The following is a 26,806-nucleotide window of genomic DNA, read 5'->3' on the forward strand; positions in this document are numbered from 1 at the left end:
AACAATATTTTCATGCTTGATCCCTTCATCAAGTTATGAACTAAATGTTGGGGGGAGGGGGTTCGGGAGAAGGGCAGGAGGTAAAAGGTGGATGAGGCATGGTTTCCTGTGGATTCTACTTTGAATAAATTGGTGTTTGCAAAATGATAAATGGGTATTGTGGATGTGGGTTAGGAGAGCAATGGCACTTCTAAGTAAACACAGTTAATTAAATATAGGGAATAGAGTAAACCACAAAAAAAAGCTCAAGAAATGTTGTGTCCTGCACAAAATCAGAAGCTTATAACACTATAATATTGCTTTATTTATTGACACAATGATCAAGGACAAACAACAATATAAAGACTCAATGAGACCAGATCAGAACCACATTCAGCTTCTGTTAACTAGCACAAGCAGAACTTGACCCACGCTGCAATTTCATCACCAAACATCCTGTTTAGTGGCAAGTCCAGAAAATAGTAACCAAACTGAAAACTTGGAGCTTGAACCCATCCTTTCATCCCAGATAAGAGTGCTTTTTTGGGAGGGGTTCAAACACCTCACAGCAGCCAATTACTATCAATTTTTAATTTCAGTGATTAAAATTTTCTTCCTTCTTCCCCACATCTCGATAGGCCCAGCACAGAGCTATCTCAATTAACAACAGTTAGCACAGTACCAATACCATTAAATACTTTCAGGGCAGGGTCAGAATTAAATAGAAATTATATCATACTTAAACATGCCTCAGTTCTGATTCCATTACTCAGATTTCTAGTAGGTGAAAGGTCACTGAACGGTGGGTTGGGATTACCTATCCAAAGTGAGAGTGAGGAATGATTGCTACGAAGTCCAGCAGAGGAATTAACACTCTGTTCAACATACAGCAACGTCGTGACAGAAGCCATCAGTCACACAAAGCAAGCACTACATTGTCCATCTACCGGAAGTCATCAGTACTGAACATTCCCTTGGCACGTCGCAGAATGGAGTCTTTGGAAGCATCATACGGGTGCTCCTTTGATGGTATCTCCAGCACAGCAGGAATGGACAACGTATGTGCATCAATGACATGGCGAATCATTTCCGCAATGTACTGATTTATCAGAATGATCCCAATGTCATCACGACTCAAGAAACTTCTGCAGAGTAAAGAGAAACATAAAATATTATTCTGAGCACCTGGCAAAAATGCAGACAGGATCATCAAACAAAATCAACTAGTGTTTTGGTTTTACCGGATCCAGAAACAAACCCCAAACCCTCAGTCCAGAACCTAGCTTTACACACATCCATTGCTTCACTGAATTTGGCAGACAAGATAGTTCCTAGGCCCATTATTGCAAAACTCGACCATTAATTATTTTAATTTTAAATGTTTTAATTTAGACATACAGCACGCTAACAGACCATTTTGACCCATGAGCCCATGCCACCCAATTAACCTATGGCCCCTGTATATCTTTGAAGGATGGGAAGAAATCAGAGTCCCCAGGGAAAACCCACGCAAACACAGGGAGAACATACAAACTCCTTACAAATAGCACAGGATTTGAATCCTGATTGTTGGTGCTGTAACAGCATTGTGTTAACCACTTCGCTAACTGTGCTGCCCCTTGTGGAATTATTTGTGGAAAGTTAGAATATTACAGCACAGAAACAGGCCATCAATCACTCTAGTCTGAGCCAAACTAATTTTCTGCCTAGTTCCACTGACCTGCAAACCCTTCCCATCCATGTTGTCCAAAATCTTCTTAAAATTAGGCTGTATTCACCACTTCACCTGGCACCTAATACCACACTTCCACCACTCTGCATGAAGACACTCCCCCTAAACTTTTCCCCTTTCACCCTTAACCCATGTCCTCTGGATTGTATCTGACCTATGCTCAATGGGAAAAAATCCTATCCATATTTATTCTGTCTATCCCCCTCATAATTTTGAAATAGCTCTATCAAATCTTCCCTCATTCTTCTATGGTCCAGGGGAAAAAAAATCCTAACCTGTTTAACCTCTCCCTGTAACTCAGTTCCTGAAATGATGCAGGAAGAGGGAGCAAATGGAGCCCACCTTCTGCTGTTGGGGAAGAAAGCAAAGGGATCCACAGTGGGGGGGATGAGGCAAGTCAATCCAAGCCAGGAAGTAGCTAACTGAATGAAAGAGTGGCACTTCCTCAATAACAGGAGGAATCCACTTCCCTATTTGATTGGTCAGTCTCACTTTCAGAATTCCCCACCTCTTGCTGAAAACATTTTGCAATGTATCTGAAGCCGACACAGCAGTCAAAATCAGGACTGTAACCAGTCCTAACAAGAACCAAGGTGAGAAAGGGGGAAATAGTGGAAGAGTTAGTTGCTCTGCTCAGCTCACAAGTAGTTTATCACAAAATATGCCATTCTGAACCACTGAAATTAACAGCAGAAAAGATAATCTACTCAACCTAATCTCACCATTCATCACTAAATCAGTAGCCCTTCCGGTCATGGATCTTCAAGTGTATATTCAATTACTTTTTAAAAAAATACAGTATAATGAGGGTTTCAGCTTCTACCACACTTACAGATAGTGAGCTTCAGACCCCTGACAACTGCGGGAGGAAAATAAAATAATTTCCTTTTAACCCGTGTGACAGTTACTTTAAATCAATATCCACATCTCCTCCACCTGGGCAGCCCCCCCCCCCACCATCTCCTCCACCCGGGCAGCCCCCCCCCCCATCTCCTCCACCCGGGCAGCCCCTCCATCTCTTCCACCCGGGCAGCCCCTCCATCTCCTCCACCCGGGCAGCCCCTCCATCTCCTCCACCCGGGCAGCCCCCCCATCTCCTCCACCCGGGCAGCCCCCCCCATCTCCTCCGCCCGGGCAGCCCCCCCCTATCTCCTCCACCCGGGCAGCCCCCCCTATCTCCTCCACCCGGGCAGCCCCCCCCTATCTCCTCCACCCGGGCAGCCCCTCCATCTCCTCCACCCGGGCAGCCCCCCATCTCCTCCACCCGGGCAGCCCCTCCATCTCTTCCACCCGGGCAGCCCCTCCATCTCCTCCACCCGGGCAGCCCCCCCATCTCCTCCGCCCGGGCAGCCCCCCCCCATCTCCTCCACCCGGGCAGCCCCCCCCATCTCCTCCACCCGGGCAGCCCCCCCCTATCTCCTCCACCCGGGCAGCCCCCCCCTATCTCCTCCACCCGGGCAGCCCCCCCATCTCCTCCGCCCGGGCAGCCCCCCCCCCATCTCCTCCGCCCGGGCAGCCCCCCCCCCATCTCCTCCACCCGGGCAGCCCCCCCCTATCTCCTCCACCCGGGCAGCCCCCCCCTATCTCCTCCACCCGGGCAGCCCCTCCATCTCCTCCACCCGGGCAGACCCCATCTCCTCCACCCGGGCAGCCCCCCCCCCCATCTCCTCCACCCGGGCAGCCCCCCCCCATCTCCTCCACCCGGGCAGCCCCCCCCTATCTCCTCCACCCGGGCAGCCCCCCCCTATCTCCTCCACCCGGGCAGCCCCCCCATCTCCTCCGCCCGGGCAGCCCCCCCCCATCTCCTCCACCCGGGCAGCCCCCCCCCATCTCCTCCACCCGGGCAGCCCCCCCCTATCTCCTCCACCCGGGCAGCCCCCCCCTATCTCCTCCACCCGGGCAGCCCCTCCATCTCCTCCACCCGGGCAGCCCCTCCATCTCCTCCACCCGGGCAGCCCCCCCCTATCTCCTCCACCCGGGCAGCCCCCCCCCCCATCTCCTCCACCCGGGCAGCCCCCCCCCCATCTCCTCCACCCGGGCAGCCCCCCCCCCCCCATCTCCTCCACCCGGGCAGGCCCCATCCCTATCCCCATCTCCTATTCCCAGACAGCCCCCGTCTCCATCTCCCATGCCAGGCAACCCACTCAGGAGGCCGGTCCCCGTACCGAGTCCGACCACCCGCCCGGAAGCCCCGGTCCTCTCCCCTCTGCCTGGCCCCGGCCGGAGCCGTTCCCCCATGCGCAGCGTTCTCACTTGAAAGTCTCCTCGATTTCCGCCACGCTCGTCTCCTTCTCTACCACCAGAAAGTTGGGCCTCCTGTTCTTGTTGAGCTCGCCGATGCCACCAAGCAGGAAGCCGGTGCAGGTGTCCTCGTCCCCCAACACTGCGATCAGCTTGCCCCGACCCGCCATGCCAGTGCCACTCCCCTCACAACTGCGCAAGCTCCGGGCCGTCTCCTTACGCGCATGCGCAGTGCCACAATCAGTTTTTGCCCCTCAATTGCGTCATCTCTCACGGCAACTGAGCGTGCGCAGTGAGCCCGCCCCGCCCCACCCACCCCACCCCTTCAATGCCTGAGCGAGTGCAGAGGAAGAGACGACGTCCTCACAGCTGATGTACAAGTGGTTCAGAGTGGCATTTCACTCCCACTTTGACTTCTCCTGCGTTATTATAATGAGGCCTGACGCAAGCGAGAGGAAAGGTATCCCGTCTTCGTTCTGGGCTCCATGTCAGGTAACTGGCTTTGTTTGTTTGCCTCTTGTGCACTAATTGATGTATCAGCAACATTGGGGAAGTCTGTAGACACGGTGGTTGAAGTAAAAGCACAATGCTGGAGAAACTCAGCAGGTCCAATAGTGTCCTTTATGTAGCAAGGATGAAGATACATCACCAAGGCAACATTGTTTCACTCTCTCTCTCTCTCTCTCTCTCTCTCTCCTTATCTCCATTTTAACAGCCTTTACAAAGTTCAACCAGCACTGATAACTTTAGCCTCTTGAAGACAGTTACCTGTTCTCTCTGGTCTGACAGTCAGCTGCCCAGGGAAAAAGGATCAGGCGAGACCTAGGCTTCAGTCTGTGTGGTAGGCCTCTGGGTCTGCTGCATTCTATCTCTACTTTTAGCATTCTTGTGAGGTCATTCAACACTTCAAAATCCACCCACATTGCCAACTATAATCAAATGGTAGGTCACTGCCTGGATTACTGTTAAATAATACTTTATTAATACAATTTGCAGCAGCTCTACAGGTTGTGATGTATTCCGTCAACCACTCTCTAGACAACCCCCTAGGAGTTTGTAACATGGGAGGAAAATGGAGCATCTGGAGGAAACCCAGGCAGACATGGGGAGATCATACATATTCCTTGGAGAGAGCAGTGGATTCCAATTAGGGTTGCTACTGCTGTAATGGTGTTTCACTAACCTCCAAGCTATCTGTGCCTCGCTCTCTAACTACATCACAGCATGTCACTTCCACCTCCACTTTGTCTCCTCTTCATTGGTCATCCAACATACCAGTCAAGAGAAAGCTCTGCTTTCTCCAGTCATTTGGATGGACCACTCTTCACTGCCAATCAACATGCTACTTTTTAATTCATTGTCCAGGAATGACCCAATTATTTTTCAACCAACCCCCCCACCCCCCCCTCATCTTTGGCTTTTGCCCATGGTTTCTATTATCTGCACTACCAATTGGATTAATCTGTCATTTCTAAAGCCCAGGGTAATCCTGGTCTGGATTTATTTGATGTTTCTTTAACCACAATTTCCTCTTGATGAAATCCTTTACCTCCTGACCCATCCTACAGTGCATTCAATGAAACACATTGCGAGTTCCAAGTGGTTTAACAAAGGTTCCAGTAGATAAATGTAGATGAGTTGTTGTCTGAAGCACTCAAAGGTTTGTTTTGCCCTATCCTGCACTTCAAATTAACTTTTCCTCTTGTACCAATTCTGACAAAGGGGCTCTGTTTTTCTTGCATGCATGGTGCCTGACCTGCTTAGTGCTACCAGCTTTTTCTGTTTTGATTTCCATCTGCAAGAGAAGTGTGCACCCTTGTGGAGGTTGGGGAGGTCCTAAATGAATACTTTATATCAGAATTCACAAGAGAAAAGGACCTTGATCACATTGAGGTTGAAATTGAACAGGCCTGTGTGCTGGACATTGTGGAGATTAAGGAAATGGAAGTGTTGGATCTCCTTAAAAACATCAAGTCCCCTGGGGCTAGATGTGATGTACCCCTGGCTCCTGTGGGAAGTGGGAGAAGAGATTGTTGGGGCAGTAGCTATGATGATCTTTGAATCCTTTTTGTCTGTAGGGCAGGTGCTGGAGGATGGGAGAATAGCAAATATAGTTCTCTTGTTTAAAAAAGGTAATAGGGAGAATCCTGGGAATTACAGACTGGTGAGTCTTATGTCAGTGGTGAGGATTCTCAAGGATATGAGCATTTGGAGAAGTACAATCTACTCAAGGATAGTCAGCATGGCTTTGTGAAGGGAAGGCCGTGCTTCACAAGTCTAAATGAGTTTTTTGTGGAGGTAAAAAAAAAGAAATTGATGATGTGATTTATATGGATTTTAGCAAGGCATTTGACAAGGTCCCCAACAAGAGACTCATCCAGAAAGTCAAAAGGCATGGGATTAGTGGAATCTTGGCTGTGTGGATAAAAAATTGGCTTGTAGGAAGAAAGCAGAGAGTAGAAGAGGAAGGAAAGTATTCTGCCTGGAGGTCGATCACTAGTGGAGTGCCACAAGGTTCTGTTCTGGGACTCCTGCTGTTTGTGATTTTTGTTTTAATTAAAAATGACCTTGATGAAGAGGCAGAAGGATGGGTCAGTTGGTTTGCAGAATGCAAAAAGGTTGGAGAAGTTGTGGATGGAGATTAATGTTGTAGACAGGATGCAGAATTGTGCAGAAAAGTGGCAGATGGAATTCAATCTGGAAAAGTATGAGATGATCCATTTTGGAAAGACAAACCAGAAGGCTGAGTACAGGTTTAATGGTCCATTACTTAAGAGTGTAGATGAACAGAGGGATATTAAGGTTCAAATCCATACATCCTTCAACGTCACCGCACAGGTTGATAGGATAGTTAAGGAGGCCTATGGGATGCTGGGCTTCATTAATAGGGGGTTGAGTTCAGGAGTAGAGAGGTCATGTTGCAGCTCTACAAATCTCTGGTAAGACCATCGATGTGGAAGCTATGGAGAGGGTGCAAAGGAGATTGACCAGGATGTTGCCTGGATTGGGAAACGTCTTATGAGGCAAGGTTAGCAGAGTTGGGACTTTTCACTTTGGAGTATAGAAGGATGAGAGGAGACTTGATAGAGGTCAACAAGATTATGAGAGGCATAGATACGGTGGACACCCAGCACTTGTTTCCCAGGGCAGGATCAGCAAACCAGAGGAACTATGTAAGGGAGGGAGTTTAGGGGAGACATCAGGGGTAATTTTTTTTTAATACAGAGAGTTGTGGGTGCCTGGAATGTCTTGCTGGGGTCGGGGCATTTAAGAGACTCTTAAACGGACACAAGGATGAAAGAGAAATAGAGGGTTATAGAGTATGGAGGGTCTAGTACTTTTTTTTTTAGGAAGGAATATATGGGTAGGCACAACATCGAGAGCTGAAGGGCCAGTACTGTGCTGTGTTGTTCTATGTTCTTGTCAAAGTCAATATGTATTGCCAAAGATATTTGCCAAGGTAATGCCAGAATGGTGTTTTTGTGTGAACCACTGCAGTGGTGAAATTGCACTCAACCTTGGTAATGGGCATCAGATTTTATTATCATGAACATGTCACAAAATTTGTTGTTTTGCAGCTGAATTCCAATTCAAATATTGCTATAAATTGCATTTAAAATAAATGGTGGAAAGTAATAGAAAGAGAGGTAATGTCTGTTGTTCATTGTCCATTCAGTAATTTGATGGAAGAGAGGAAGAAATGGTCCTTGTGCCACTGGGTGTTTGTCTTCAGGCTCCTGTATCTCCTACTTGATGGTAGCAATGTGAAGAGGGTGAGGGTCCATGAGGAGAGAGGCTACTTTCTCAGGACACCACCTCTTGTAGATGCCCTTAATGGAGTGGAGACTGATGTCTGTGATGGTGATGGCCGAGTTAACAACCCTCTGGAGTTTTTTCCTATCCTGTGCATTGGCTCCTCCAAACCAGACAGTGATGCAATCAGTCAGAATGCTTTCCATGGTACACCTGTAGAAATTGACTCTTTGGGGACTTTGGTGTCCAGAAGTTTTGCCCCTCAGCAATAAAGAAACTGATTGTGTTTGCTAATTGAGCAGAGAGGAGATTTGAAGTATAACTTATAGCTGTTGGTGTTCTCATCAGCTGCTACTCTTGTTTTTTGTTTGTTGGGTGGAGCTCATGGCTTTGGAGGGGATTGAAAGAACATTTGTAAATTATTCCTGATGCACTTTTGTAGATGGTATGCCCATTAGATAAGTAAATATTTAGGGTGGTAGATTGGTTGCCTATATAGAAGAAATAAATTTAGAAAATGTTGGAAAATGAATGTTTCTGGTTTATGATATTATTCATCAATTGAGATAAAAAGAGCAAACAAATCTAAAGGGGAAGGGACAAAGAAAACAAAGTATAGGTGTGTATGGAGGAAATGTGACCTCCCTGCCTGCCTGGAATGTGTGTATTGCAGGTGGTTGCTGGAGGGTACAGACCAGGAAACCAGAGGCTTGGTGCCAGCAAGGTTAAGTTGATTGCCTTGGGCCACTAGGTTTTTGTGAAGTACAAAGGTATATAAATTAGCCAATGACAAGGTGTGCACTAATTAGTGGCTGGAGTACAACCTTGATATGACTTCTGAATAAGTTTCAGATGGGGAGGGCACGTGACTTCTCGCAGTACACACATTCCAGACGGGCAGGGAGGCCAATTTTCCTCCACACACAATATTAGGCGTGCTCTGGGATGGGACAAATTGAAAAGCATTGGTGATGATGCTGAAAGGAAGTGCGACAAGGAGGGAAGGATGAAATAAGAGCATATAAAACTGAATTCTGGAAATGTGAGATTCAAGATTATCTGTTATTGTTGCCCTCAAAGGGAAATATCCTGTTCCTCAATCTATTAATTTTTTTTAAAAATAAGAGCAGGCATTGAAGCCCACTCCATTCATTATGATTGTTATTGATTTTTTGCCTCAATCCATCTTCCTCAACTCTTCCACATCTCTTGAATTTGTACCAAATCTCTATTTTGAACAAGCTCAGCCACCAGGAGAGACAATTCCAAAGAATTGTGTGATGGAGGAGTGCCTTTTTGATGAGGGAATACATTACAGTCCTTAGAGATTTGGAGGATCATTGAGTAAGTGTATCTTAGTATGGGAATGATAACTTTGGGATCACAGTATATTATATGCCCCCCAATAGTCAACAGAAATTGGAGGAGTGGATGTGTAGGAAGATTGAAGATAGGAAGAATAATTGGGGTAGTATTATTGAGTATATTAACTTCCCTCGTATTGACTTATCACCCAAAATGCTAAGGGCTTGGATAAGGTGGAATTTTTTTGCTATGTCCAAGAAAACCTCCAACATTAATATATTGAGGGCCTTGCTAAAGAGACTGTAAGACATTGGGATGAATAGCTGAATTCTGCTCCTTAAAGCCCACTCAGCCATTTAAATCTTTCCATTAGAACCATTGAACATAACAGCACAGAAACAGGCCCTTTTGAACCTTCTAGTCTGTGCCAAACTATTTTTCTGCCTAGACCCACTGACCTGCACCCAGTCCATAGCCCTCCATATCTTTCCCATCCATGTACCTGTACAAATTCTTCTTAAGTCTTAAAATTGAGCCTGCATTCACCACCTCAGCTAGTAGCTCCTTCCACATTCCCACCACTCTCTATGTGAAGAAGTTCCCCCTAAACTTTTCCCCTTTCACTCTTAATCCATGTCCTCTGGTTTGTATCTCACCTCCTTCAGTGGAAAAAGCCTATCCACATTTACTGTCTATCCCCCTCATAATTTTAAATACCTCTATCAAATCTCCCCTCATTCTTCTGCACTGCAGGGAATAGTTCAACCTTTCCCTGGAAATCTGAACACAATTTTTTTTAAATTTGGCCTCACAACTTTATCACAACATCCCAACTCCTTTACAGTACTCAAAGGTTTGATTTATGAAGGCCAAAAGCTCTCTTTACAACCCTATCTGCCTGTGATACCACTTTCAGGGAATTATGTACCTGTATTTCCAGATCCCTCTGTTCTTCTGCCTCCTCAGTACACTACCATTTACCCTGTATGTCATTTCTTGGTTTGTCCTTCCAAAATACAACACCTTGCACTCATCTGCATTAAATTCCATCTTCCATTTTTCAGCCCATTTTTCCAGCTGGTTCAGATCCCAATGCAAGCTTTGAAAACCTTCTTCACTGTCCACAACACCTTATTCACCACATTATCATCCAGGTCATTGATTATAGATAACAAACAACAATGATCCCAGCACTGATCCCTGAGGCACACCACTAGTCACAGGCCTCCAGTCTGAGAAGCACCACTACTCTCTGGCCTCTCCAATTCACAAATTGTCAAATCCAGTTTACTACTTCACCATGAATACCAAGCGTCTGAACCTTCTTGACTAATGTCCCATGTGGGACCTTGACAAAAGCCTTATTAAAGTCCATGTAGACAACATCCACACCCTTTCCTTCATCAACTTTCCTGTTAACCTCCTCAAAAAACACACTTTTGGTTAAACACAATCTACCACGCACTATCTCTAATCAGTCCCTGACTGTCCAAACAAATGTATATCTGATCTCTTAGGACACCTTGCAATAATTTACCCACTACTGACATCAAGCTCACTGGCCTATAATTTTCAGGGTTACTTTGGAGCCATTTTTAAATAACGGAACAATGTGAGCTACCCTCCAATCCTCCAGTACCACACCCATGGCTAAGGACAGTTTAAATATTTCTGCCAGAGCCCCTGCAATTTTAATATTAGCTTCCATCAAGATCCAAGGGAATATCTTGTTAGGCCTTAGGGATTTATCCACCCTTATTTGCTTTAAGACACCAAGCAGCTCCTCCTCTTTAATCTGTATAAGTTCCATGACTTCACTACTTGTTTTACTTATTTCCCATAAATCTGTGCCAGTTTCCTGAGTGAATACTGATGGGAAAAAAAAACTTTATATCTCCCCCCCATCTCTTGTGGCTCCATAACAAAGCCAATCACTCTGATCATCAAGGGGACCAATTTTTTCCCTTATTATCTTCTGTTTTTAGTATACCTGTTGAAACCCTTATGATATTCCTTTACATTGTCTGCCAAAGCAACCTCTTGTCCTTTTTTAAGACATACAGCACAGTAACGGGCCATTTTGGCCCTCGAGTCTGTGCCACCCAATTAACCTGCACCCCCAGTACATTTTGAACGGTGGGAAGAAACCGGAGACCCCAGGGAGAACAGATAAACTCCTTACAGACCGTGCGGGATTCGAACCCAAGTCCTGATCACCAGACTGTAAAGGTGTTGAGTCAACCATGCCTTCCTGATTTAATGAGTATGAAGGCTCAGAAGGTTAAAAAGATATGAGATTGATCTGGCAGGCAGAATAAATGAATGGGTCTCATTAAAAAAAAATTAACATGACTGTATGAAGCCATAGGAGATGCATGAGATTTTAAATTAATATTCCATGTTATACTTTATTGTACAGTTGTTAGAGTAGGTTATTAGGTCGGCACGATACTGAGCAATAGATTTCTATGACCTAAAAGAGGGTTCAGGACCAGTAAGTTTGGCAAGAGTGGGAACCAGGAATGACAAGTTATTTAAAGAAAATAAAAGAAAGCATATTAACCAGAGAGTTCTTCAGAAATTACGTAGATAAAAGAACCAACCATAAAACATCCTAAGGAAAGACCCAAATCATTGTGTACTTTAGGTAGCTCAGAGTGGGTCTGCACAGGGACCAATCTGAATTCTGAGGATATGGGCAAGATCATAAATAAATACTTGTCTGTATTTGCTAAGAATATGGAGGATAGTGAGTTCAGGGAGGGAACATGCCAGTCAAGGTAGAGGAGATGTTAATATTCAGAGGGACTTGGGGGTACGTGTGCATGAATCACAAAAAGTTAGGTTGCGGGTGCAGCAGGTTATTAAGAAGGCAAATGGAATGTTGGCCTTCATCGCTAGACGGTCCAGAGGAGGTTTACTAGGTTGATCCGTGGGATGAAGGGGTTGACTTATGATGAAAGATTAAATCATCTAGGATTGTATTCGCTCGAGTTCAGAAGAATGAGAGGAGATCTTATAGAAACCTATAGGATTATGAAGGGTATGGACAGGATAGATGTAGGAAGGTTTTTTGAGCTGGCCGGGGAAACTAAAACCAGAGGACACAGTCTCAAGATTCGGGGGAGTAGATTTAGGATAGAGATGAGGAAAAATAGATTTTCCCAGAGAGTAGTGAATGTTTGTAATTCTCTAACCAGGGAAGTGGTTGAGGCTGCCTCATTAAACATATTTAAAATTCGGTTAGATAAATTTTTACATGATAGAGGAATTAGGGGATATGGGGAGAAGATAGGTAGGTGGAGTTAGGTCATAAATTAGATCAGCCATGATCGTATTGAATGGTGGAGCAGGCTCGATGGGCCATTTTTGGCCTACTCTTGTTCCTACTTCCTATACAATACACAAGGGTTCTTTAAATCCTCAGGGAAACAAAGGAGAGTGTTGTGGACTTTGATTTTTGAATCATCATGAGATGCTGGGGAGATAAAGAAGATAAAGAACTAATATTCCTTTTCTAAATGGAGTAGGAATAAGCCAAGTAACTACAAGCTCTTGTGCCTTCTGTCTGTGGTCGTGAATTGGGGAAAATTCTAAGGATATTTGTGTATATTTGGAAATGCAGGAACTGATGTGGATAATCATGAATTAATGCTGGGGAAATACAGTCTCAACAATTTGATTTTTTTTAAGTGATAAGATTGAGACCTTGGAGGTAGAGAGTTAATACATAAAAGTGCTGGATAAATGCAGCATTTCCTGCAGTGTCCAACATTTTCAGATGCCTGAATAAAAAGGTGGTGGGAGGAGTGCAGGCCAACAGCCCGAGGTGGACATGGATAGGGGGAGAACTGATCAGATGACAGGGTGGTGCATAGTGTCTTTGTGAACTTTATAGAATTGACAAGGTTCCACACAGTAAGCTATTCTGAAAGGTTAAAGTAAGTGTACTCCAAGGTGTGCCAGCTAATTGAATTGAAAATTGGCACATTGATAGGATGCAAAAAAAATGAAGTTTTTCTTACTAGAAGTCTGACCATGGATGTACCACAGTGTTTGATGCTGGGACTTTTGTGATCTATTAACAATTTAGATAGAAATGTAGGCGATATGATCAAGTTTGCAAAAGACATTCTATGGATAACAGGTGGTTATCCAAGGATACAACAGATCATATGGAAAAACTGTGCAGAGCATTTGAATTTAATCCCAAGTGCAAGATAATATATTTTAGGAATGCAAATGGGGATAAGTCACACAGCTACTGGCAGGCAATTAAGGAATGGTGAATCAAGACCTTGCAGTTCAAGCCCATAGTTCTCTGAAAGTGATCATTGAGACAGATACAGTGATAGTGGCATTGGGCTTCTTTGCCTTAAATTGGGGCATAAAATAAGATTTAGAAGGTTAGGTTAGAACTTTACTCAATATATGGCTTAACTGGTGTTTTGCATGGTGTGGGAATGGCAACCACACAGAATGTGATTGCACTAGAAAGTGTGCAAATGGGAGTGAGACCAGGATGGTGCCTAGAGTGGATAGACTTGGTTTGTTTTCCCTGGAGCAAAGGAACCTAAGGGAGGCTGTGATAGAAGTATATAAAATCATTTATAAGTGCCATGGATCTGTCGACTATTCTCAGTCCCAAAATCTTCCTGGATGCCCTGTGCAATTCCAAATAATTGAAGTGTACAAGAGATTGACAGTTATTTACAATAAGAAGCAAAGCTACAATGGCGAGTTAGTAGGTATATTTTATTTTTACCAGACACAGGTTAATGTACCAAACACAAGGGCTCATCATTTTCTTACAAACAGGTCTCTAGCAGACTTGGGTGACAACTCCAAGCACTGCTATCCACATCTGAAGGCACATCCAGCCCGTCTTGTGCTGTCACCCCCACGTGGTCTAGTTCATTTCCACGATCACAGCAGTCAAAGCACCTATCATCTTGCTCCAAACTGTCAGTGCAGTATCTGGTGGGCATAACAAGTGGACGGAAAAGTTGGAGGACTGATCATATGGTGAAGAGGACAGGGGATAGTTGGAAAATTATGAACAGACAGAAACAGAATGGTTGATGAAATAAACCAACTAGATTTATTGGGACTACATGGTAACCCATTCCCATCCTTGACCCTTCCCAACTGTACTGGGGCAAATCACCCAAGGAGCTGACAATATCCTTTAAGAAAATTGGAGGCTGTGTATAATCATGCTTTAGGATGAGCAAAGATTGATGGGAAGATTTTGCCCTCAGGCTTCAGCAGTTAGTCTGGCCTGCAGCCATAACAGACTCCTTCAAAGGAAAAAAAAATATTTCTATGGTAGAATTAGAGAGAGTTTTAACTGAGGAAGAATTGCCATTTTTTAGTTAAAGTCAAAGCTTCTAAAATCATTGTCTGGAGTGATTACCCAGAGAATACTCCTCCCCTCCATTCCCCCCCCCCCCTGAAAAAAAACCCATCCAGGTGCAGGCTGGACTTTGGTTTTCAAGTTAACTTTTTGTTTTTTTTTATATATAAAACTGTAACAGTTCATTATCCTCTGAGATGCAACAAAGGTTTCATAAGGTGATCAGTCATTCAGGGGACAGTAGCATGGAAAGGGCTGCCAGGCACACACTCATCTCCCCACTTCACGATCAAAATGTAGTCGCCCTTCTCCTTCACAGTGTATGTGACGTTATAAATCCTGTTGCCCATGTGCTTCACGTAAACCTCCTCACAGGGAGTCTTTGGACCATGCACTCCTACCATCAACATGTTGGTTCCTGGAATAGACGAGAATGCGTTACTTCTCAGAGCAAATGGGTCACTGGAAATTATGGCACCACACAAGCCAATAATGAATCAGAGTCGTACAGGAAATAGGCCTTCACTGACCAATACGTCCCACCTGCCTGCATTTGACCTATATCCTTCTGAACCTATCCAATCCATGTCGCTCTCCAAATTTTTCTTAAATACAGGTATACCCTGTATTGTTTTATTGTTGTTGCTACTTAAACTAGTTTAAAATATTTGAAATATAGGTGCTGAGCTGTGGAATGGAGAGTGGTTGTGTTGAAAATTATTGGTGTCCCTGCTGTGATCAGGCTCCCTGGGGCCTATCTTGCAGTGGTGGAAATGTCATGTGAGTGATTTGATACAAATCTATATTACACAAATATTTTTTTAAATAAATGATGTTCACTTATTGCTAAGATCAGTTTTATACATTCCCTTTTATAGGATTGGAACATATTACATTGTAACAATGCTTTGAAATGTGCAGTTTTCCATAACACTGAACTTGCTTGGAACATATTAACTAAGTTATACAGGGTATCCCTGAATTGCAATAGCACCTACCTCCTCCAGCAGCCAGTTCCATACACCCACCACCCGGTTTCTAAAAAAATGTTATTCTTAAGGTTCCTGTTAAATATCATTCCCCTACTCTAGGCGAAAACTTCTCTGCATTTGCTTAATCTATTCCTCATGGTTTTATACATCTGCGAGATCACCCTTCAACATCCTGCCCTCCAATGAACAAGACCTATCCAATAGCTCAGCCCACCTCCCAAGTCCTGGCAACATCTTTGTAAATCTCTCCAGCTTGACAACACCTTTCCTGTAGCAGAGTGACTACAATTGAACACAGTTCTCCAAATGATGCCTCATCATTGTCTCGTACAACTAAAAGACAACCTCCCAACATCCATACTCTGAATGATGAAAGCCAAAGGGTTAAAAAAAAATCCATCTACCCCCATTTTCCAATGTACTCCCAAATCCCTCTACTCAACAACACTGTTCAGATCCCAACCATTCACTGTGTAAGTCCTATTAGACCTACCAAAGGGCAACGTACCACATCTTTGTATTAAATTACATCTATTCCTCTGCCTTACCAATCAAGATCTTGCTGTTATCTTTGGCAAGTCTTCCTGATCTACAATACCAGGCACGAGTGTGATCTGCAAATTTCCTAATAATGCCATGCATGTTTTCATCTAAATCAATGATATAAACAATGAGCCCAGGACTGAATTAGTGGCACACCATTAATCATAGGCCTATAGTCCCAAAAACAATCTTCCACCATTACGCTCTAATTTATTCCATGATGCCAATTTTCTGTCCATTCTGCCATCTCTCCTTGGATTCCATGCAATCTAACCTTGCAGAGCAGCCTGCCAGGTGGAACTTTGAATGTATGGATTTCAGTAAGGCATTTAACCTCTTTGGTCATATCTTTAAAATAACTAATTTATGAGATTTGATCTCCCACTTACAAAACTGTCAACCATCCCTAATCAGCCTTGTTCATCCAAGTGCATACATCTTCTCTGTCAGATTATGGTTGAGTAACTTACGAACCAGAGATATTAGGTTCACTGAACTGTAGTGAGGTAATCATTTCTCTTCCCCAACATAATTAAAGCACAGTTGTACTCGTGACTGAATTTTCCTTCACCCATGCCCCCCACTTGCCACAGCAACCTTCCACCATCCCACCACAACCTCCACCTGACCCCAGCTACCCACCTGCTTTGCTGCAATCCACAGTGAAGTTGTTCTTCTGCCCAATGAAAGCTTTGGACAGGCCAGGACCTCGAGACACCACTTTGCTAGCATCAGATGCAAACTTGGGCATGGCTCCATACCCAGCAACTGTGGACGACTTCATAACAGTTTCAACTAGGACGGTTGATGTTTCATGTAAACTATGTCCCCCAGATAGTCGGACTCCTGGAAAAGGAAACACAAGTTAGTCCTGCAGCACAGGCCTGAACTTACAGCTCCAGCTATAGGTTCAAATCCAAGCCTTATCCATTTCCATACTAAATGCCAGAAGATGCCCTTTAAATGAGCCCATTCTCAATGATGCAGAGTCAGGATTAGGTCCCAGATTTGTGTAAGCATTAACCCAGAGATATTTCCAGAATACAAGGCTGCTAAATGCAGCACAAATGTGTGATCGTACAGATTCTATCACTAATGTGTATATGTACAGATGGTCGTGTAGGATGACTGATTGGCTGAGAGTGTAGCCACACCTACTGGCAGGTCTTAAAGGATTGCTCCTAGCCAGACCAGGTCATTCTGGACTGGTTGATTTACTTGTGATATGCTCCAGTCTTTTAGTTAATAAAAGCCTTGCCACCTACTGGCAGGTCTTAAAGGGTTGCTCCTAGCCAGACCAGGTCATTCTGGACTGGTCGACCTACTTGTGATACACTCCAGTCTTTTAGTGAATAAAAGCCTTGGTTTGGATCAACAAGTCTTTGGTTCTTTTGACGCGCTCTACAAAGTGCAAATGTAAATGTGCAGCAAGACCAAGGGTCTGGGAATCTGATTAGTTTAGAGATGAATTACTGGAGACAAAGATTTAAGACGTTGTTGGGGAAATCCCTTTCTTCTCAGAATGGTGGGTGCCTAGAAGTCTGCTGATTGGATGACTGAAGAAACACTGCAATGAAAAGCAGCTAAGATGAGCACCAGTGTTGGCACCTTCTGGGCTATGGATCAAGAGCTGGCATATGGGGTAAGCCTAGGCAGTTCCATTATTTGTATTCCAGTTTATAAACATTATATGCAGTCTTTTCATGGTATAAATTTTTATGATGCATTGAACTTGTGCTCACCTGTGACTTTAGCCTTGAATGGACTGCCAACAATATGCTGAGGTCCACCGTATTTGATGGAGATCAGGTAATTACCAGGAGCCATTGGTGTGTAGGTTACCTTATAACCCTCGGGACCGTCTTGGCAGTCCATTTTCACTTTGGAAGGCCCATCAATGGTGACAGAAAGAGCTCCTGCCCCAGCATTACATGTATTGACAATAAACTCTGAAGGCACTCCTGCACAAAAAAAATTGTAATCATAAAACCATTGTCTACAGCATTTGAAGTTCAAAATAGCTGGAACAAAGCCCCCAAAACAACCTGCATCTGCTAGACTATACGTAGACCCTGTGATTATATTTCCCATCAGCAAGTCCCACTAGGTCTCCATTGATCTGTCTACAAAACCCCACTGTACCACAATTTTAGGCTTGCTCATTTCTTTTTCCTCGTTATATGGCTTGATTTGGTACGCATCTCCAATATTTAGTTTATATTCCATATGTGTTGTATTTTATACAAACAGCCTACTCCTGCCCAATTATACTTCAGTTTGTCTCCTACCACCTATCCATGATTGATGTTACGACTGTAGATTACAAGTCAAGTGCACAGAGTTATTATACCTGTAACACCTCCTTCCAGTCCTGGGCCATAGGCAGAAACCAAGCCGGGATCCCCAGTCTGCCCTGGCTCTCCTACTCTAATCCTGAAAGGGCTGCCTGGGATATGACAGGAGTTGAACTTGACATCAATGGAATGGACGCCATTTTCACGTGGTATGAAGCGGATTGCAAAGTTATCTGTGAAAAGAAACATTCTGAAAATTCTGGCATTATCCCCAAAGTACATCATCATAGTTAAACCTGCCCTCCTGCCCCGAAGAATTGTGATAAAACAGTACAGTATGTGTTTTTGCAATTTCACAGCCACTTGCACCACTGTTTGGTTCTGTTAATTTACCTCTGGACTGCCCAGGACTTTGTTGCAGGGGAGGGAGGCAGGGGGAGAAATATTTTAAAAGGTACAGTTCACCCAGCTCCCAACTATATGAGAGAGTTGGGCAGGTAGCCTCTTCACTCCTTAAACTTAATAATATCCTAGACATCACAATGCCATTCTCCTGCTCACTCCCCAGAGGCTCTAATATCTCATCTCACTCAAACTGTTTCTTAAACTCTGAACATTTTTAATCAGAATACTAGTATTCTGATTATATTTGCTGTTTAAAGGGCTTGTGAAGATTACAGGAGTTAGCAAGAAGCCCACGCTAGAGGGGATTTGAAAATGAGAAGGTTTAACCAAGCTCGAGGTGATGCCTGCCATTTAAATGACATCAGGTTGACTGATTCATTAACAGGAAATAAAAGTCACATCTATTGTGGCAATTATGGAAACCAGTTCACATTCCACAACTTGCTGGATGATCTGTGATTCTTGGAAAAAGTTAGTTTTGTACTCATTACAAAGGCATCAGTAGCAGCTGTGCAACTGTAGAGCAGAATTAGATTTGTTAGACATGTATTGTTGACAAAAATATGAAGCTCATCCTGGGAGACAAATACAACTCCACTTTAGTCACCTTGAGTTGCCAGCAACACTAACATGCTCTCTAGAGTTCCTTGAAAGATTGGGTGGTCTTCTCTGTAATAAAGCAGATATTTCGCACTTAACAGTATTCAATGTCTAACATTAGGCCTTTTATGGTGAAACCCACATGAAAGCTGGCTCAAGTGACAACTTATGCAGATTCTGCGTTGCCTTTGTGAAGAGCAGAGTTGGAAGCCAGCTTGCAGAGCTGAGGTAGGCAGGGCGAGTGGTGCAGTAGCGCCACCGTGACGTCAAACATACCCATTGGAAAGTGAGAGTGCCAAGTTTGCAGATGGGTCCATCATTGTGTGTTTTCACTTTAAAAATCGCACTGAGGTCGCAGGCTGACATCATCAGCCCTCTCCTTTGCAGCTGCTTTCAGGCGCATTCCTTTTATGGAGGTGGAGCAACTCCACTCATCTTTAAATGTACCCTCTAAGTGGATGGAAGCTGGAGCATATGGAGTCCATCTGCCTTCAGACCTTTTATGGAAATAAGTGCAATGATGTAAAGGTAGAGAATTTGTCTTTACATTTGCCTTTCTCCCTATAAAAGGACTTATTTCGACTGCAGTTGCTGTCACAGTCTGAAGATCTTCCCACTACCAATAGGTGGCACTCTAAGTGCAGTAATCAGTATGTACTGCTAGGATCAGAACAAAAGAGATAGCAAAGAGGGAGAGAGAAGATGGGATTACTGGAGGTACAATTAGAAGATCTTGTAACAATCAAACTGCAAAACAAAGCCTCAGAAATGCTGGAGGAGGAGGCTCCACACAAGTTAAATGACCTTGTGCTGTCCTTCTGGAATGTTGAGTTACGAGAGGCTGCAGAGGTCTGGATCTCGTGTTACAACTTAAGCCCCAGGCAGCTGCTGTGAGAGGCCATCACACATGGTGTGGGAATAATTGCTTATTCTGGGTCAGATCAATAACACCCCACAGCCACATCACTGTTCCAACAGAGTGGAATCTAGTCCCTCCTGCCCTGCCTCACCCCTTACTCCTAAAAGGCTGGCACAGATTGACTGTACCTCCCTCCCCTTTGGAGATCTGCAAAAAGTAATCATATGATTGGATTTGAATCACCACTGTGAAATCAGAGGATTAAAATAATTGCTATTTATAATTGCTCTTCTGTGTTAACTATTGTGTAGCTGGTCACAGGGCAAAGGAAGAACCAGTGAATGACCAACAGAAGGGGAATAGTGCAGCTGACAAAGGAGATAAGGTGAACAAAACCACAAGAGACTCTCCAACCACCCCAGATCTCTCACCAACATTCCCCACACCCCAGTCACTCACCACTATCCAGCTCAGACATGTAGCATTCCTCCACAACCCCAGATGGGGTCCGAACTTTTGCATCAATCACTCCTCTTGCTCCATTCAGCTGAACCGCAAATGAGGCTTGTTGGTTGACCTTTAATCCTGATTCCTGGACACCAATTAAATTAATGAAATCTGAGTGTTCCACATCTATTTGCTCAAAGCTCAGCAGTTAGTACCTCTTCTGCTCTTATCCCGACAAGAATGCCAAAGTAAAGGTAGCACATGTTATTTAGAGCAAAACTCCCTCAACAGAGTCCCAACAATCACTCCAAGGGCAGGTTTTAACTCAATGTTTCAGCTAGCAAAAGAATCCTGAAAGGAACATTACAAGGAGGTGTAATTTAAAATGGAGGGGTGTAGGAATTTCATCTCCTGTGGGCAGTGGCATTGAGGCAGCAGCTCTATTTGCTGAATCAAGGCAGGTTTGAGGGCCAGGTGGCCAACTCCCATTTTCAAGTGCTTTTCTTTTAAAAAAAGAGACACTAGCCATTCTGGTTTCTCTCAGGGCAGAGTAAGGTTCTGCCATTCTCTCTCAGGCACCTCGAAGGCCCAGCATCAACAGTTGTTGAACATCTGCAAAACTCAGTCTAATGAACCAACACACAATGTTTGGTGCCAACTCAGCCCAGAAGGTGACTTAATGATTATGAGAGACATAGATAGTCAGTCAGCACCTTTTTCCCCAGGGTGGGAATAGCAAACACCAGATGACATCTGTACAAGGTGAAGGGAGGAATATTTAGGGAGATATCAGGATTTTATTTTATATATAAACACAGAGGGTTGGGTGCCTGGATTTATAGCCAGGGATGGTTGAAGAGGCTGGAATAATAGAGGCATTTTAGACACAGGCACATGGATAAATGAAAAAAGGGTTATGAGGTAATACATGGGTTAGCACAACCTCATGGGCCAAAGGGTTCTACTGTGCTATAATGTTCTTAAAATTTTAAATGTAGACATGCAGCACAGTAACAGGCCCTTTCGGCCCATGAGTGCGTGCTGCGCAAATTAACCTATATCCCTGGTACATTTTGAAGGGTGGGAGGAAACTGGAGCCCTCAGGGAAAACCCACAAACTCCTTAAAGATAGGGCGATGTGGTTCGAATCCCACACTATCTATTCTATCAAAGGTGCAAGAAGCAACACCAGCTCCTCTCAGCTACTGCTGCCTCCTAGTCTAGAAACCTCTTTCAGCAGCGTTCAATGCCCTGGGCCAGCAGCCTGTTATCCTCTATAATCCACCGAATCCAGACCCCACCACAGACTGAAGGTCAGCCACACGGAGTTGTTGTCTGTGCCCACCTGAAGACTGGTAACAGTGAGTCTGCGAGCAGCATCCGAGGGAGAAGCAATCGGAACAATAAACGGAGAATCTGGGATGTGTTCATCATTGAACTTGATGGACACCTCATAGTCACCTGGAAAAAGAAGATAGGCTCAACAAGGTAAGTGTGGACCCTGAAGGAAATATAGAAAGCAAGTCAATGATTCTGTCAAATTTACTGACCAGGTTCCTGTACAATGTAGGAAACCCCACATGAACCATCCTTGCGATCTTCAAATGAGATCTCTGCTTTGCTTGGACCTTCCACTGCAATGGAGAGACCACCAGCTCCAGCCTCACGGGTCCAGATACTGAATTCAGCTTAAAATAGGAGAAAGCAAAGCAGTGAGTGACTACTGGAAGAATAGGCACAATATACACCCCACCTTTTCACCAAATTTACCTCCATTCGGTCTTTCCTGTGGTTAGTCTTTCTCCTTCCCACCCCCTCCCCCACCAAGAATAGTCCCATTTCCTATCCTTCCCAAAAACTGCATCTCGTCTCTACACATTCACCGCTTCATTACTTATGAAGCTCACCTGGCACTGCAGCAACACCACGCTCCAAACCAGAACCCCCAGCTCGAACTTTGTGGGAGCCTCCTTCACCAAGTGGTCCCACTGTGAACTGGAAGGGGCTGCCAGGAACATGTTGACCTCGATACTTGACGTTGACAGTATGAGAGCCCATCTCTTGTGGTATAAACCGCACGCTGTAAGTGCTGTCATCTCCCTCAATAATTTCTGCATCATCCATCTTCCCTGATGGGCTGGTGACCTGTGCTGTCATCTCAGTTGCCCCAACTTCCACTACAAAGAATAAAAAGTTAGAAGTTTTTTTTTCCCCAATCATATGGCAAAAGCACCCATAAATAAATCAGATCATCACTTTCTCTTCAACTATTGTTTCCTCCCTTATTCAAAATACTGTCAGATGCACACCTTCAGCCCGTGGTATATTGGTAAAGGAACCCAGGCTTTCACGACCCATGAACTCTCCAAACACATTGTGGAAAGGATCCCCTCCAACTTGTGTGGATTCCTCCACTCGGACTTCTCTCTTAGTTTCCCCACCGCGTGTTTTACTGATTTCCGTCCGTTCTGTGCGTGTGTAGGTGTGGCTACTGCGCGTAAAGGTCCTGGTCAGGCGCTCCTGTGCAGATACCATCTGGAACCAGTTTCCTAAAGAAACAAAAGCAGGAAGTAAAGAAGGGGAAAAAATGAAAGGAGAACAAATCAAGGAGCGAAAGGTGGGTATGTGAGAAATCTAAATGCAGAGACTCCTGCAATCTGTCGGAGATGGATCAGTCTGGTTCACAAAAAAATTTATCAAGAAAGTAACATTATTATTTATTGAGAGGGGAATAGAGCACAAAAATAGAGGTTATTCTTCAGTTATTTGTCAATATCAAGATACAAAATCTGCAAGTACTTTCTGGTATTACTTTCCTTATTTAAGGAAGGATGAAAATGAACTAGCAGTTCAGATTTACCAGCCTAGTTTCTGGACTGGGTTACCTGGACTGATATCTACTTGTCTAGCTCATCTGACATTCCTCAGACTTTTATCCACTGGAGTTCGGGAGAATGAGAGACAGTGTGACTGAGACAGATATAATCCAGAGAGATTTTACAGGCAAAATGCAGCAAGGATGTTTCTTCTTTCAGAATGACCATTTTAGAATAAGGGTTGCACATTTACGATCCACGCAATAATGTGTTTTGAGGATAGAGATTTAAGAAATGGATCTCAGAAAGGATTATGGAAAGCTTAGTTTTTTAACATTTTAGGCAGATGTGGATAGATTCCTGATAACGGTGGACTATGGATTTTTGGCTGCTGATCACGAAAAGCACTTTAAAATTTTCCTATCACATCCTGTTTTTAGATAACCTATTTTTGTGATTTCCTGTCATATTTTAACATGCTTCAAGCATCCAAAACCATTAAGTGCAACATGTCATTGAAAATTCTGCATTCGCACTTGGGCATCTTCCGTACTGATCTTGGTGAGGAACATGGTGAAAGGTTTTGCCAGGACATTACGACCATGGAAAACCAGTGTCAGGGCAAATGGAATCCATCAGTGCTGGTTGACTATTGTTGGACACTGACTCAAGAGGAATCAGATGCTGAGTATAAATGAAAATCAGGGCAAAACATTTTTAGGTCGGTTGAACCAATGCAATGTCTCAGCATTATTATGTGATTAAACGTACTAATTTCAAAAAAAGTTAATTTAATGTTTCTCAAACTTGTGGGATTCATCAAATTGGAAATTATCTTTGAGTTCAGCTAGAAGTTGTCTTATTATAATCAATTTTTTTTTTTCAGGAAGCAAACTCTTTATATATAAAAAAATATATATATATTGTCCAATATAAGCAGAGGGTGGTAAACATGGATTCATAGTTCAATCCAATTGATTTCTGGATAATGGAACCAGCAAGGGATTCAAGTCAAGTTTATTGGCATCTGATTGTACAAGTACAACCTGACGAAATAGTGTTCTCTGGTCCTTGGTGCAAAGGGGAATGGGCAGAAACATGTCATTGAGGAGAAGATTTCGCTGAGTCACAGATGAGAGAGGCCAAATTACTAACTTCCATTTTACTTTTCATTCATCTCCAAAACATCAACATCCTGGATTGTGAACTCACAATGTTGTTTCAGAAAAGGTAATACCCTTGAATGCCAAGGATAATGGGTCACATTATTGTTGAAGACAAGTTTCTCTCCACAAAACACATTGTCCAGGTCTTTCTGAACCAAAGGCATGACACCTTCATGGGAGATCTTTAGGATCTGACCAACTTGCCCAATGTTACCAAAAGCCTTTTTTTGAAAGTAATTTTCCTTGCAGATGCCAAGGACCCCCCAGTCCCAGTTACCTTCGTTTCCTACAAATTTTAACAACAACAATCCCCAAAGCTAAAAATGAATGCTGTGAGAAATCACCTCTCACCGGGAGATAATCCCCCAAGTCAACTTGTCCGAATGCTGGGATTGCCTGTCAGAGCTAACAGCACTTCCCACCTTCATCCATGGCCTTGCACACCCTCAAGGATTTTGGTTTGTGAGGAACACTCTTTTCCAAAAGAGTGAATGGCATGGATTGAGGTTGGTCAAGAAAAATGACCAGCCAACATTTATTCTGCTCCACAATAAAATACTTATCCTCAACCCAAAGGCAGTACATACCTGGAATCTTTAGATTCAGGTCACAGGTGCTACCCACAGTTGCAATGGATGGGGCCTGGCGTCTCCTGGTGATACTCTCCCTGATTCTCCCTTCACCAGTCATCTTCACTGTGAAAGGACTTCCTGAAACAAATCACGTGATTATTTGTAGTAAACTAAATTCAACTTGGCAAGTCGTGAAGCTACTACCTGCAAATCAGGTCACAATGAGAGCCCCTGATGCAATCTAACATTGTTAAAATCATTGTCTTGGCCTGGTAAGGTGGATCCCTCATTTTGTTGGTGTCTTACCTGGCACGTGGCGGTCAGCAAACTTAATATTGATAATGTAGTTGCCTGGCTCAGTTGGGCAGTAGGTCACTTTGCAAGTTCCATCCTCCTGATCTTCACAATTGATGTCAACTTTGCTGGGACCTTCAATGGAAAGACCAAGTCCTCCATAACCTGAAAGATTGGTGCAAAACAGTTCAAAAAACAGCAAGTTAAATACCATTTCTTGCTCAGTTTTAAAAATTTAAAAATGTTCCCATCAGCCATTTAGTGTCAGTTATTCATGCCAAACATAACTACCCATCGCTACATATCTAAATTCTATTATTTAGATTGCCTCAAAAGACAATTCACACACAGAACAATTTGCCTGCAGCAGGTACAGCTTCTGAATGAAAATCGGCCAGCTGAAGCACCAAGTCACTATTGAAACAATCCTCAAATGGGACCAACCCTTACCTGCACCCCTTGTGTCCACGATGAACTCTGACACCTCAAATGTTCGGCCCTCTACTAGGCCTTTCCCAGAAACCTTTACTTTGGAGGCATCGCCAATCTCAGAGGCCCCCACCATGATCTTGAAGGGGCTGTTTGTGACGTGACGGTTATTTTTCTTCACACTCACCACATGCTCTCCCACTTCCTTTGGGGTAAATGAAATACCTGTGGAATGGGGAAAAAAAGTGCAGATGAAACCATTTAAAAATGGAGCAAGCCAAGAAATACCCATGGACAGAACATCTGATCTGCTACAGCCAGCAACTGCTCTGTGTAACACCCAGAGGCTTCTCAACAACCAGTTAACCCACTGGGAAGACTGCTTTAAGTGATTTCATAGTCTCAGTTTTGTTTTTCCCACCTGATCTGAAATCTGACATTGGAACTTCTCCAGTTGGAAAGAGTCCATTTCTGTCCATCCTGCTTCAACTTAATTACTGTAATAAAATTCTTCAGCTTCTCAAACCAACAAGAAATAGTATCCATCATGTGATATTTGGAACAAAAGAAATGAAAGGCAGTCATTCAGATCCAAGATTAACACTCCACCCATTGATATCCAAGGATTGATATCCTGTTTCATTTCATAATCTTGAAATCATTATCCAAAAATCCTAGATCTCAAACTTGAAAGTTCTAATTAATTCCCAGTGTTCAGCCTTTTGAGGAAGACTCCTGAATGCCACAGCATGGAAAAATACTCCCTAATCTCACTCCTAATTTTAAATTTGCACCCCCTTTACTCTGGGAGGAAACAGGTAAATGAAAGCTACAAAACCTTCTAATCATCATTAAAAAAATTATTGTATATACTTGTGTAAAAGTCACCACCCTATAGCCAAAAATTCTGAAATTTTCACATCTCATGTAAAAGTCTCTCACCTTGGCTCCAGCCACTTGCAGGCCGGAGATCCTGATGCCTTTGATGCAAATTTTGGACCCAGTCCAGGCCACCCATAGACC

The 26,806-nt window shown here is 43.8% G+C and overlaps 2 protein-coding genes and 1 long non-coding RNA gene across 12 annotated transcripts in view; 1 reads left to right on the forward strand and 2 right to left on the reverse strand.

Annotated features, from left to right (window-relative positions):
- Positions 1-280: 280 nt before the first annotated feature.
- atp6v1f (ATPase H+ transporting V1 subunit F) lies at positions 281-4,159 on the reverse strand. The gene is made up of 2 exons (XM_069909691.1): positions 3,965-4,159; positions 281-1,124 (listed from the first exon to the last, which is right to left on the reverse strand). The coding sequence occupies exons 1-2, from the start codon at positions 4,120-4,122 to the stop codon at positions 923-925; spliced, it is 360 nt and encodes a 119-aa protein (XP_069765792.1). The 5' UTR covers positions 4,123-4,159; the 3' UTR covers positions 281-922.
- A 108-nt stretch (positions 4,160-4,267) lies between these two features.
- LOC138748363 (uncharacterized) overlaps positions 4,268-26,806 on the forward strand; it is a 34,753-nt gene continuing 12,214 nt past the window's right edge. Inside the window, exons 1-6 of one of the 4 annotated variants that reach the window (XR_011347973.1) lie at positions 4,268-4,444; positions 17,423-17,543; positions 20,371-20,444; positions 21,680-21,994; positions 22,077-22,218; positions 22,989-23,123. This is a non-coding gene — a long non-coding RNA (uncharacterized lncRNA). The remainder of the gene's footprint in view (positions 4,445-17,422; positions 17,544-20,370; positions 20,445-21,679; positions 21,995-22,076; positions 22,219-22,988; positions 23,124-26,806) is intronic. The other 3 variants (XR_011347974.1, XR_011347975.1, XR_011347976.1) reach the window with 3 other exon arrangements.
- Positions 13,747-26,806, reverse strand: part of flncb (filamin C, gamma b (actin binding protein 280)) — a 65,353-nt gene continuing 52,293 nt past the window's right edge. For all 7 annotated transcript variants that reach the window (XM_069908415.1, XM_069908411.1, XM_069908410.1 and 4 more), the window contains 12 exons: positions 25,805-26,008; positions 25,367-25,519; positions 25,076-25,198; positions 22,816-23,055; positions 22,414-22,683; positions 22,057-22,194; positions 21,852-21,967; positions 20,519-20,651; positions 18,252-18,428; positions 17,644-17,862; positions 16,544-16,747; positions 13,747-14,784 (listed from right to left, as the gene is read on the reverse strand). In XM_069908415.1, coding sequence (XP_069764516.1) covers positions 14,597-14,784; positions 16,544-16,747; positions 17,644-17,862; positions 18,252-18,428; positions 20,519-20,651; positions 21,852-21,967; positions 22,057-22,194; positions 22,414-22,683; positions 22,816-23,055; positions 25,076-25,198; positions 25,367-25,519; positions 25,805-26,008 — 2,165 coding nt within the window. In that variant the 3' untranslated portion in view covers positions 13,747-14,596. The remainder of the gene's footprint in view (positions 14,785-16,543; positions 16,748-17,643; positions 17,863-18,251; positions 18,429-20,518; positions 20,652-21,851; positions 21,968-22,056; positions 22,195-22,413; positions 22,684-22,815; positions 23,056-25,075; positions 25,199-25,366; positions 25,520-25,804; positions 26,009-26,806) is intronic.

Source organism: Narcine bancroftii, chromosome 13 (assembly GCF_036971445.1).
Source record: "Narcine bancroftii isolate sNarBan1 chromosome 13, sNarBan1.hap1, whole genome shotgun sequence".
In the NCBI taxonomy this organism is placed as follows: domain Eukaryota; kingdom Metazoa; phylum Chordata; class Chondrichthyes; order Torpediniformes; family Narcinidae; genus Narcine; species Narcine bancroftii.